This window comes from Megalobrama amblycephala, linkage group LG1, assembly GCF_018812025.1.
Source record: "Megalobrama amblycephala isolate DHTTF-2021 linkage group LG1, ASM1881202v1, whole genome shotgun sequence".
Classification (NCBI taxonomy): domain Eukaryota; kingdom Metazoa; phylum Chordata; class Actinopteri; order Cypriniformes; family Xenocyprididae; genus Megalobrama; species Megalobrama amblycephala.
The window spans coordinates 58,380,682-58,393,829 of NC_063044.1; the positions used below are offsets into that span (position 1 = coordinate 58,380,682).

Below are 13,148 nucleotides of genomic sequence, written 5' to 3' on the forward strand. Positions count from 1 at the left end.
AACTGAATGAATGATGAATCATTTGGCCGAGCTCTTGTCCGATTCGCAAAGAGCCGATTTGGAGTGTAATGTAACCGAGGATTTGACTAATATAGCGGAAAGTTACTTTAAAGTCACCATAAAATCAAAATGGACAGGAATATTGCAGTATTTATTATAAATTATTTCTATGATCTTTAAAAAAAAATAAAAATACACATGCCCTCTAGTCTTTAGTCAGAATGTGTCACTCACATCATGTGATCACAGCAAACCCCAAAAATCCAATGATCCCATTCCCTATGGACAAAATCAAGTCCCTTGTGTTTCATGCCGGCCTAAATGGCTGAATAAAACGTAACAAATGTTACTATGTACTGAAAATATGTTTAGCATTTATATGTTCAGACAGGATATTTAAATGAATTTTAGTAATGTTAATTGTAAATTATATTATTTTCTTCTTTAAAGAGCTGAATCATGAATTGGGACACATTAAATTACCAATTATTAATAAAACACGGTCGATAAAGTAGGGGAGAGCGGGGCGCAAAGTAACACTTTTTGACTTTCTCAGTTTGTGTAAATTAACTTGGGGTTCAGGGTATTTATTTTTTCCCATATTCATTTCCCACATGTCCAGAACAATTATGTGGTTTTGTTTCAGTAATACAGTGTGTACTTTTTTCTTGATTTACCCCGAAAGACTGAAAGTGAAATGTGACAACATGCCCCATAGGTGGGGTACATTGTAACATGACCATACAACAGCTTAAAATGTTATCTGACCTAATCAAAGAAACTAAAATATTTTGTCAATAAAATACAATTATTACATTTTCATATAAAATAATGGGATTTTTTAAATAATTAAAAATAAACTAATTTTTGCGTTTGACAACAAACACACTGCAAAACACAGCTATACAGAATAGTTCTAAACATAATAATAATTAATAATTTCTTAACATTGACTCTCAGTCTTTATTCACCTTTTTCTCATGGTTTCTCAATAGAATTCATAAAAGTATAGAATAGAATAGCAGAGTTCTAATGGAGGCATAGTGTTACAATGTGCCCCACCTGCTCAGATTTAAACCTGACTAGTGTTTCTGCAGGAAAGGACTATCTCAACTGTTAAATAACAGATATATGATTAAAATAATATCAGATTTGTCTAATTTTAAATAAACAAAAAAATAACTTGAGTCATAATTTTGCTATGGTTAAATAAATGTTCAGTGATATCTTCCAAAGATTTTTCAATTTTGCCGCAATTTTTTCTCGATATAGTGTTGATATGGCAACTAGTAAATATACACTAAGTTTCATCATGCTGGCATGTGGAAAGTTTTAAACCATGTGTGTTACAACTAACCCCTTGTTACTTTGTGCCCCGTGCTCCCCTACAGTAAAAGATTCAATAATATAAAGCTCTTCACAAACTTAAGCTGTAAGTTGTGTGGGTAAACAGTTACTAAATTTGTCAATTTTTGTTTAATTGCTCATTTATTTTAGCAAAAAGGCCCTGCAACAATATAGGCTACTAAATATCCAGGTCAAAGCCTTTTAATTTTTTACTATTACACAGTGTTCACCGATTTTAGTTCTCTCTCTGGCCATTTTAGAGATGTAAAAAATAATATTTAACACATACAAGTGTCACACATACACCACATGAGAATCTAAAATTTCCAACCACCATGTGAAAATCTCACTTTTTTATGAGTCATGATGCCCAGACCAAACCAAGCAGACAAAAACAAAAAAATAACTTGAGTCATAATTTTGCTATGGTTAAATAAATGTTCAGTGATATCTTCCAAAGATTTTTCAATTTTGCCGCAATTTTTTCTCGATATAGTGTTGATATGGCAACTAGTAAATATACACTAAGTTTCATCATGCTGGCATGTGGAAAGTTTTAAACCATGTGTGTTACAACTAACCCCTTGTTACTTTGTGCCCCGTGCTCCCCTACAGTAAAAGATTCAATAATATAAAGCTCTTCACAAACTTAAGCCGTAAGTTATGTGGGTAAACAGTTACTAAATTTGTCAATTTTTGTTTAATTGCTCATTTATTTTAGCAAAAAGGCCCTGCAACAATATAGGCTACTAAATATCCAGGTCAAAGCCTTTTAATTTTTTACTATTACACAGTGTTCACCGATTTTAGTTCTCTCTCTGGCCATTTTAGAGATGTAAAAAATAATATTTAACACATACAAGCGTCACACATACACCACATGAGAATCTAAAATTTCCAACCACCATGTGAAAATCTCACCTTTTTATGAGTCATGATGCCCAGACCAAACCAAGCAGACCACAGTCATAGGACGAGCTTGTTTATTTAACATGCAAGTGCATGTATTTTACAAACGTCTTTATCTGCATCTGGGCCTGTGCTTAAGGCCTCATTTGAATAAATCTGCAAACATGTCTTCATGGAAGGTTTGCATTCTTAACATTTAAAAGGAACAAGTTCATTCGGATAAAACAAGTAAATAAAAAAAAAAGTTTGCCTTAAATGCCGTAAGATAGAATTTGCCTTATACATTCATATTCTTTCAAACTTCAACATTAATGGTTAAAAACATGCATCATGCGTGCATACCATGCATCAATTTATTTGCATTGTTTTCAGACCTCAACCAGCAGGAAGGGTGGTTGCCCTTTAGTGTACCTTTAGTACCTTTAGTGTTTTCAGTGATGTGCAGCCTATACATATCTGTTTATATCTCAAAAAAAGTGTTTTGGGGTTTCATGACCCTTTGTCAAACATCAATGTTTAGAGTTTGATTTGCATCAGCTTATACTTTTTTGACTGTTAAATGTTGCATATGATCATGTGAATGTCTGTTTCTGGCAACTGAAGAAGATAATTGTGTTATACCCATTGTTTTACTGAAATTAAACCACATCCTTTTGTCAAGCAACACTTTTTCCGAACTTTTACACATATAAACCCTTTTCACACATGATGAGTCAGTGACCATCTAGGTGTGATTAATCTTATACCTGACCCACGATTGGACATATTTTTGTTTGCTATAAATATGAGCACAGCATAGGCACCTCTCAATCTGCATGCAAGACGCTCCTCCAGGTAAGACCTTCCAGATAAGAGAAAAAGAGCTCACTTCACTGTGAATGAGCATTTGCTGAAAACAAATAAATACTTAAATATCTTCAAGATTTTTTGATACTGACCTTTGCTCCTGTAAAAAAAAAAAAAAAATTTGATGATGAAGCTCTAAAGGTGATGATACACGGGGCAACTTTTTGAGCAATGTTGCCGAGCGATTCTTTCTCTTTGAGAATAGGCAACAAATTTTGACCAAAAGTATCCAGATTGAAATTTGTTGCCCATTATCAATGGAAAAGTGCCCAAGCATCATCGCTCGGCAACACCGCTCAAAAAGTTTCCCAGTGTATCATCACCTTAACAGCATTATTGAATCTGCATGTAACAGTTTCATAGTGAACGTCAATATCATAGTGAGTAAGCCATCAAAAATCAAATGCTAAAATCTTGAATGTTTAAAACATAGAGTTATAAACAGAAAACTTATTTTATAGTTAGTACATTTCTACATAAATGTCAAAACCTGCATTATTGGAACTGTAAAATTGCCTTAAGTCATTGTTTTTAGTCATTCTATGGTATTAATGTTATTTGTTTAAATAAAATAGGACTTAAAATCCCTTAAATTTGGTTTTAAAAACCATGCAGAAGATATCCTGATTTTATAGTAATGTACTGTAAATGACAATGCTGAGATTAACAATATTAATATTTTGCTCAAATAATAAGTGCGTTTTTTCAACCTTATTTTTTATTTACGTATTTCACAGCAGGATAATATCACGCACCCAAATTCACAATGATTCCTATAGCTATCCTGTGGCTTGGGCTTTTTCTGCACCTTCCTCCTCCAACCAGCCCATCGTGCTTTCGAGGTAAAGAAGCAGAGTGTCAAGATGCTGATTTTGCACCAGGATCCAATTTGGCTGGGGAGGGTTTTGACATAACTAAGATGCAACGCCTGGGGACTTTCGTCATCGACATGAGTAAGTGGGAGCTCAAAAACAACACATGTAATCTGTGCAAAAATCCATTCATGAACAACACAAAGCAGAAGCTCCCAATGTCTGTGGTTTTCTGGAGGCCCACCCAAAAGTGCAGCATGTCATTATCCAGCTCCGTTTATGAGTCCAGCGAGTCCCTGGTCAGTTCCAGCACCTCCTCCGTAGAGAACAACTGGAAAGTCGGCCTGGGAATAGGCAGAGTGATGAGTAAGATGTCACTGATGTTCGCTGGAACTAACTCCAGACTCGCTGCGTATTCAATGACGAAGACCAAAAAGGACAAGTTCAGCTTCATCAAACACTCTGTATCCTGCGGATACTACAGGTAAGACTTAATAGGTCACATTTTATATTAAGTGTCTTTAGCTACTATGTACTTCAAAAACAGTGTAAAAAAATGAATAAATAAAAAAGTTAGGTTCAATGTGCTTATTGTGTATACTGTATATTATTGCAGAACATTTTTGCTGCTGTTAAGTGGGATACGGGTTAAGGTGGTATGGTATGGTTTAAGGGTGGGTTAAGGTGTATGTAAAAACATGTAAACTCATGCATTTACACAAAAAGTGCATTGTAAATTATTAATTTAAATCTTAATACTTAAAGATACTTAATATAAAGGGGGACCCACTTATAATATATATTGTAAAAAAATATGTGTTATCACAACACTTTTTCAGCTTAGATTATTTGGTTCAGATAATATAATATTGACTTTCTGTTTATTAAATCAATCACCTTCATTGCATTACCTCAAATTTTTAATTTCAATGAACTCAAAATTTTAAGGCAACCAGGTAACTTAATTTTTTTTTAAAGTTAAACCAACAATTATTTTTATTTATTTATTTTTGTACATATATGTAGGTCAATTGTTGTGATGAACATCATGGTTTATTGTTGACTGTATGTGGATTTTAATGTGTAGCAACTATAAACTATTGTCTTCAGCTACAGGATTGCCAGCCACTCTCCAATACATCATGAACTAAACCAAGATTTCACAGACCTTCCAGAGACATATGACAACCAAACAAAAGAAAGCTACTTGTCACTTGTTGAAAAGTTTGGCACACATTACATTGTCCATGTAAATCCAAAGAAATATCAACGCTTATACATACCGCAAAGTATATTCTTATTTTTACACTTGTGCAATATTGCTCTCTATCTATCTCATATTTGTCATTGTTGTTTGTAAAGGTGAAACTGGGTGGAGCTGTGCAGTCTGTGACCAGTGTCAAACAGTGCGAGGCTACTCTACAGGACCTCAGTACGGATGAGATCAAAACATGTCTGGACGTCGAGGCATCTGCAAGTGTAAAGGCAATTAGTGTAGATACAGCATACCGTCACTGTAAAAAGGCCGAAGACAAAAAACTGAGCAAGCACAGTTTTGCTAACAGTTTTAGTGACAGGTTTGTGCTTTGGCTTATGAGAATATGACTGTGACTCAAATAAGTACTGAGTAATATACATGTATTTACTATAGTTATGGTTTAGGGTTAGTTACTTGTAATTATGCATAATTTACTGTTATTACTATAGTAAGTACAAGTAGTAACGTGTAACTACATCACAAATAAACATCTTTTTTTCAAACTTCAACTTGCTGCATTCAATTGATCAAAGGTGACACTAAAGACATTTATAATGTTACAAAAAAATCATATTGATGGAGATTTTTCTGTTAACTTTATTCATCAAAGAATACTCAAAAACATATCACAGTTCCCACAAAAATATTAAGCAACACAATAATAAATGTTTCAGCATATTAGAATGATTTCTGAAGGATCATGTGACACTGAAGACTGGAGTAATGATGTTGAAAATTCAGCTTTAATCACAGGAATAGATTACATTTTAAAATGTAATAAAACAGAAAATTATTATTAGTTATTTCAAATTGTAATAATATTTCACAATATTACTGTTTTTACTGTATTTTTGATCAAATAAATGCAGCCTTGGTGAGCAGAACAGACTTTTTTTTCTAAAACATTTAAAAAATATTACAGACCTCAAAATTTTGAACAGTATATTTTTATTTGTTCTCTCATAATATAATATAATATAATATAATATAATATAATATAATATAATATAATATAATATAGGAGGAAGGGTTCACACTAAAACTTTTTCTTATCATTTTTTTTTTTTAAGGTTAACTGAAATCACTGGTGGCCACACTCAAGACACTACGCTTCTCTTCTCAGCCACTAATGATCCTGGAGCTTACAAACAGTGGCTCTCCTCTGTGCCAGGAAAACCAGATGTGATTTCCTTTTCATTGAAACCACTCCATATGTTGATGCCAGTCAAGAACCCAAAATATGGCCAATTACGCCGAGCCATTCGTGACTACATACTGCAGAGGGCCCTTTTGAAGAACTGCTCCTCACCTTGCAAGGTCGGTATTGCAAGAAACCCCAAGGAACCCTGTGTGTGCAGCTGTCATAACAGCCCTGGAGTAAAAGCAAACTGCTGCCCTACCCAGCGCGGACTTGCTCAAATTACTGTAATTGTGACAAAGGCGACAGGTCTATGGGGGGATTACTTCACACAGACTGATGGGTATGTCAAGGTTCTGAGAAATCGCAAGGTCTTTCTAGGGGAGACACCGGTGATTTGGAACCGAAACTCACCAACCTGGAACTGGAAGTTTGATCTCGGCAGCTTCGTTCTCTCTCAGTTTGGGGGTCTGAGACTAGAGGTGTGGGATAGAGACAACAAGTGGGACGATGACCTCCTTGGGGCCTGCAACATACAACTGAAAACTGGCAAAAAAAGTAACTTCTGTTCACTCAACCATGGTGTGCTGTACTACAAAACATCTGTAACTTGTGGTCCTAGTTTAGCTGGCTCCTCATGCACAGAGTACGTGGGCTCTCCAATGTCTTCCCATCTGGAGAAGATCTACGCGTCACGACATGCCCTGCCCATCCCGAAAGATGTGCTTATGAAAATGGGGGTGCTTTTAGATGAGCGCCGCTTTCAGTTCAGTCAGACCAGTGATCCTAAAAGAAAAACTCAGACTTTGTGAAAGCTAATTAGAAAATAATGCTTAGCATTAAAGAGCGCTTCTCAGCATTTGTATTTTAGAATTGGCATTTTCTTTGTTTTCTCGATGTTATTCAGATCTTTGATATGATATGTGACTGGTAGTTGACATGTTAAAAAGTTACTTATAGTTAGTGGAATGTTTAAAATGGACTATCGCAATGAAAGTGTAACCTTTTTCGCTATATTTTCTGATTATGTTTTGCAATTGCTTGCATGCTAATTTGTGTAGTTAATAAAGCAATTATGAAAAGAGCATCTTAAGTGATTCATGTCGTGCCATGGCTTTATGTTGCTGAACTGTGAAAAGCATGTAGGAGGTTAAGTCTCTTTAAAAGGCTACCACAAGAGGAACTATGTGACTAACATTTAACAATTAGTAAAGTTTTGATCTGACTAACTTTGTATTACGGTTAGTGTCTACATGCTCCATGTTTTAACAATGCACAGGTCAGTGTGTGAATAAATGCTCACATGTTCCACTGACATGTCTAAGCCCCCATTGCACCACAGAGCGTATTCAGCGCTGCAGTGGTTATTAAAGACCACACAATTCCTCTGAACTGAAACACATACCCACGACAGATGAGCGTGGTTTTTTTTTATTGCTAGCACGTAACGGTAAAGCCCACCCACAAGCTTAGGTTTATATGTCACACATAACTCCTCTCTCACACATTACACACAAACGTCAGTCAGACAAAACACAGTAGCTCGAGGTAAGAAGAGATTTTTTACATCACCTTTAACAGAACAGTGATTTTTAAGCTTATGTATATGATGTAATGCAAAGGAAATAAGCAAATGAAATGTGTTCTTTTTTAACATTATTCCTTATGATTCCTGTAGGCAAGATCCACTAAATCGTCTCACAAATTCCATAATCCTAACTACTATACGATTATCCTTTATCATGCACAACACGCTGTTATTAAAAAACCTGCAGCACAAGGCATCCATCCAGTTAATATTTCAAAATTAGTTACGTTTTAGAGACTAGAGTTTAAAAGTATTATATAAAGGATGTTTTATTTACTTCAGAAGTGTTAGTTAAACTTTGCAACAATTTCAGTTGATAATGATAATTAACTATTATTTCAATATTCATTTTATTACATTACATTACACTATTTCAAAGGATTACCTTGCTCTCCTGATGCTAGTTGTGATAAACAATTGATTTCTAATGACACATAAAAGGAAGAGATGAGATATATTTTGAGAGAGGAAGTTTTTACGCATTTACTTGACTGGTAACACTTTATTTTGATGGTCCCTTTTGAACATTCTGTTGACTATAAGTAACTTTGCAACTACATGTCAACTAACTCTCACTAGTATTAGTATTAGTAGTCTGCTTAAAATCTGCTAATTCCTTATTGTGATGTGCCCAAAAGACTGACTAGAAGTAAATTTGCAAGTATATGTCAACTTATTCTAACCCTAACCCTACCAATCTACTAATACTCTACTAACGCTCTAATAAGAGTTACTAGACAATTAGATGCAACAGAATGTGTTAAAGGGACCATCAAAATAAAGTGAAACCATGTTTTTACAATAATTTTGAATTTTGAGTGGGTGGGGGGGGGGTTTTATCACCACTGAATGAGTAATTTTATATTGCCTTTTTGAAATTCAGGTAAAAAACTGATAACTTTATATGTTTTTCATAGGAAAGAAGAGCATCCATACACCTTATCTCGACGCATTTTACAGAAATGTGGGCCGGGCTTGTTATTTACCTCTTTCTGCCCGTCGTGCAGTCATGCGATAAAGGTAAACCGAATGAATGCGCAGAAGCATACTTCGCCCCCGGGTCCAACCTTGCCGGAGAAGGATACGATGTGACCAAGATGCAGCGGAAGGGAGCCTTTGTCATTAACACAGATGTCTGGAGGCGAAAGGACAAATCATGCACTCTTTGCAGGAACCCCTATATGGACGGGGCAAAGCAAAGGCTTCCTATATCTGTGGTGGATTGGAGACCCAGCCAAAAGTGCAGCATAAAAATATCAAGTTCCCTGTACCAGTCCAGCGAGGACCTGGTAAGCTCCAGCACCTCCTCTATTGAGAACAACTGGGGTGCAAATTTGGGGATAGATATTGGGCAAAATAGTGGATCATTCATGGTGGCTGGAACTAAATCGAAACTTGCGGAGTACTCGATGGAGAAGACCAAAAAGGACAAATACAATTTTGCCAGTCAAAGTATTTCTTGTGCCTTTTACAGGTATGATATACCAGTTTTCACTGATTCATGCCCTTCTTGACTGTTGAATACTTTATTGATTATAAAGGAAACGAATGAGTAACATTATGTAGTCTTCTTCTATCGCCTCTAACATGAGGTTTCAATGTCTACCTACAGCTACAGGGTCTCCAACAAGCCTGTTCTACATCCCGAGTTCAAGCGCTCTGTGAAGGAGCTTCCCAAGACATACAATCTTGATTTCAAACCACGTTTCTACAAGTTTATTAACACCTATGGAACCCATTACATCACTAAGGTAATTTCGGTTTCACCCTCTTTACAATTTACACAACTTGTGTTGAGTGGATTTCAAAGGCCCATTAAGCTTCAATAGTAAAATACAATGCAAGTCAAATCTGTTATTAGAAGTGCCTAGATTACATTTTTTGATTTTCCCAGGTAACTCTTGGTGGAAGCGTACAGTCTGTGACCAGTATCAGACAGTGTGAGACCGCTCTACAGGGCCTAAGTGTGGATGAAGTGAAAACATGCTTGGAAGTCGAGGCAAATGCCAACATTCGAGGCAAAGTAGATATGAAAGCAGAAACTAAGCATTGTAATGAAGACAAGGACAAAACAGAGCACAAAAGCAGCTTCTCCAGCCGCTTTAATGACAGGTGGGTTTAAATTAGGACGCATTATGTATTGTAATTCATAGCTTGTAATACATATATTGTCCTTGCTCAAACAAATCAACAGTAGTGATGCATAATGTATAGATACCATTTCACATTTTATAGATTAGCTCTGCCATGATCTAACACTCACTTAAAGTTAATCTTTAAAAACACTATTTTAATAACACTGTTAAATGTAATCTTAACAGATCTCAAATTCAGTGTTGATTTTTCATACTCTACATTATATTGTAGTGATGCCTAAATTCACTTGTAGCATTAAAACTGTTCATTTACTTTTTCTTTTTATTCATTTTTTAAACATTTGTATTTTATCTAAACAGTATTAAAGGGTTAGTTCACCCAACAATGAAAATTCTGTCATTAATTACTCACCCTCATGCCGTTTCACACCCGTAAGACCTTCGTTAATCTTCAGAACACAAATTAAGATATATTTGATGAAATCCGATGGCTCAGTGAGGCCTGCATAGGGAGCAATGACATTTCCTCTCTCAAGATCCATAAAGGTACTAAAAACATATTTAAAACAGTTCATGTGAGATCAGTGGTTCTATCTTAACATTATAAAGCGACAAGAATACTTTTTGTGTGCCAAAAAAACAAACAAAAATGACTTTTCAACAATATCTCATGATGGCTGATTTCAAAACACTGCTTCTTGAAGCTTCTAAGCTTTATGAATCTTTTGTTTCGAATCAGTGGTTCAGATCTCCTATCAAACGGCTAAACTGCAGATCACTTTGGCGCTCCGATCCACTGATTCGAATCATAAAGCTCTGAAGCAGTGTTTTGAAATCGGCCCATCACTATATAAGAATAGAAAAAGTATTCTTGTCACTTAATAATATTAAGGTAGAACCACTGAACTCACATGAACTGTTTTAAATATGTCTTTAGTATGGATCTTGAGAGTTTCAAAGGCTTTGCTCTAAATGGAGGCCTCACTGAGCCATTGGATTTTATCAAAAATATCTTAATTTGTGTTCTGAAGATGAACGAAGGTCTTACGGGTCTGGAACGACATGAGGGTGAGTAATTAATGACATTATTTTAATTTTTGGGTGAACTAACCCTTTAAAGCAAGATGCATTTACTTGAGCAGAATGACAAGTAAACTTCAAAAAGAAGTAAAAAATGTAATCTCACGTAATTTTGATAAATGTATCAGAAAACACAACTTAATATCTTGTCATTTTGCTTCTCAAGTAAATGTATCTTGACTTCAGAATGTTTATATATTTGTACTGAAAAACAAGACAAAAATTCAGAGTAGGAAGTTCAATTTTCAATTTTTAGACAGAATTTTAATATTGGTGCATCCCAAATTATCATTGTTTTTTCACTCAAAGGCTGACCGATATCACTGGAGGTCACACCACAGAGCCCGAGCTCCTTTTCTCAGGAGGAAAAGACCCGTCAGCGTACAAAGAATGGCTTGCATCTCTTCCGCAAAACCCAGATGTGATTTCTTACTCTCTGGAGTCGCTTCATGAGCTGATCGCCACCAAAGATCCAGTGCGCAAACACTTGCGCCAAGCCATCCATGACTACATTTTGGAAAAGTCCCTCTGGAGGAACTGCACAGACTCTTGCAAAAATGGTGTCAAAACCAACCCGAAGAATCCATGTGTCTGCACTTGTCACAACAATCCGGGGATCACACCAGATTGTTGCCCATCCAAGCGTGGACTTTCTCGGGTAAAGGTCACGATCGTGAGAGCTCAGGGTCTATGGGGTGACCAAACCACAGCGACAGATGGGTACGTTAAAGTGTTCGACAAACATAATGTGCAAGTCGGACGCACCGATATGATCACAAATAACAATTCACCCTACTGGGGGAGGACCTTTGATCTGGGTGATGTTGTCCTGGCAGAGAATGACAAGATGAAACTGGAGGTGTGGGATGAAGATAGTAAATGGGACGACGATTTGCTGGGAACCTGTGAAGTACCCATAAAAGCAGGTCAGAATGAGAATTTCTGCAATTTAAATCATGGTGTGCTGTTTTATAAAACAGAAGTGACATGCGCCCCAAGTTTGTCTGGCCCCTATTGCTCAATGTATGTGGGTTCTCCGATGAACTTTCACCTAGAGAAGGTATACGTGTCTCGAAATGCACGACCTGTGCCACCAGAAATACTACTGAGCAAGGGAGTGCTTCTGGACAAACTTTACGTATATCAGAAGACAAATTACAGTGCAAAAACTATTTTGTAGTAAGTTTTAGCTTTGGATACGATCATGCGACTATTCAAACCTAATTCACGCTTGTATTTATCACTATTAAAGGGACATATGTAATATAACTCTTTGATATTTCTCAACTTTAGAGACCATGCGCAATACATATTTATTATCTGCAGTCTTTATTGCAGGATGCTTGCACTGGCAATTTTTCAAAAACACATTATATGCACTGTAACTGTACCGTGTTTTCAGTCTGCACACTGTATTATTTATAATCATCTTTGTTTATTGTAAGTGGCATTGATTTCATAACCTTCACTATGATGATAACTCATCTTATTGTACGTGCAAATATTCTATAACTAAAATGTTATGTTCTGTGACATTAAAAGCTCAAAAAGGCCACAAATCATCTGCTTGGGGTTGTATTTGTTTTGCCTTTTCTGACCCATCTGCTTTGTTTAAAGGGATAGTTCACGCAAAAATGAAAATTCTGTCATCATTTACACGCCTTTGTTTTGTTTTTTTTACAAACCTGTTTGACTTTCTTTCTTCTGCAAGACACAAAAAGAAGATATTTTGACGTTTTTGTCCATGCAATGAATATAAATAGTGTCCAAAACAACACTGAACCCCACTGACTTTTATCGTATAGACCAAAAATTCAATTTCTGAGACATTTTAGGGGAAAAAGTCAAAGCAGGTTTGGAATGAGTAACATGAGTGTGATTAAATTATGACAGAATCTTTATTTTTCTTTCTTTAACAATGGCTCTGATTCATTTATTTCTTAAATGGTGTCTCATCATTGTGACACAGGATGCTTGTTGTGTGGTTTTCCTGTAGACGGATGAGAAGTGAGAGCAGTATGTACACTCACATAAGAGCATACAACATTAACACTGTTGTGTTATACTCAGTCAT

General features: G+C 35.8%; 2 protein-coding genes across 3 annotated transcripts; both read left to right on the forward strand.

Annotated features, from left to right (window-relative positions):
• Positions 1-125: 125 nt before the first annotated feature.
• Positions 126-7,564, forward strand: prf1.9 (perforin 1.9). Of its 2 annotated transcripts, XM_048204159.1 has the most exons (5): positions 126-3,090; positions 3,840-4,398; positions 5,025-5,163; positions 5,277-5,491; positions 6,243-7,564. In XM_048204159.1, the coding sequence occupies exons 2-5, from the start codon at positions 3,869-3,871 to the stop codon at positions 7,120-7,122; spliced, it is 1,764 nt and encodes a 587-aa protein (XP_048060116.1). In that variant the 5' UTR covers positions 126-3,090; positions 3,840-3,868; the 3' UTR covers positions 7,123-7,564. The 2 variants fall into 2 exon arrangements, with proteins under 2 accessions (XP_048060116.1, XP_048060125.1); XM_048204168.1 differs by lacking the exon at positions 126-3,090 and having other exon boundaries at positions 3,312-4,398.
• A 208-nt stretch (positions 7,565-7,772) lies between these two features.
• On the forward strand, positions 7,773-12,633 carry prf1.1 (perforin 1.1). The gene is made up of 5 exons (XM_048204230.1): positions 7,773-7,858; positions 8,816-9,372; positions 9,511-9,649; positions 9,793-10,010; positions 11,384-12,633. Exons 2-5 carry the CDS (start codon positions 8,861-8,863, stop codon positions 12,252-12,254), a joined length of 1,740 nt encoding a protein of 579 aa, XP_048060187.1. The 5' UTR covers positions 7,773-7,858; positions 8,816-8,860; the 3' UTR covers positions 12,255-12,633.
• The last annotated feature ends 515 nt before the right edge of the window (positions 12,634-13,148 follow it).

Bases quoted from the DNA above. Each gene is read 5' to 3' on its own strand.
- prf1.1 (XM_048204230.1), top strand. From the start codon at position 8,861: ATGTGGGCCGGGCTTGTTATTTACCTCTTTCTGCCCGTCGTGCAGTCA. The intron at 9,373-9,510 runs GTATGATATACC...GTCTACCTACAG, and splicing joins ATTTCTTGTGCCTTTTACAG to CTACAGGGTCTCCAACAAGC. The intron at 9,650-9,792 runs GTAATTTCGGTT...TGATTTTCCCAG, and splicing joins GAACCCATTACATCACTAAG to GTAACTCTTGGTGGAAGCGT.
- prf1.9 (XM_048204159.1), top strand. From the start codon at position 3,869: ATGATTCCTATAGCTATCCTGTGGCTTGGGCTTTTTCTGCACCTTCCT. The intron at 4,399-5,024 runs GTAAGACTTAAT...TATTGTCTTCAG, and splicing joins GTATCCTGCGGATACTACAG to CTACAGGATTGCCAGCCACT. The intron at 5,492-6,242 runs GTTTGTGCTTTG...TTTTTTTTTAAG, and splicing joins GCTAACAGTTTTAGTGACAG to GTTAACTGAAATCACTGGTG.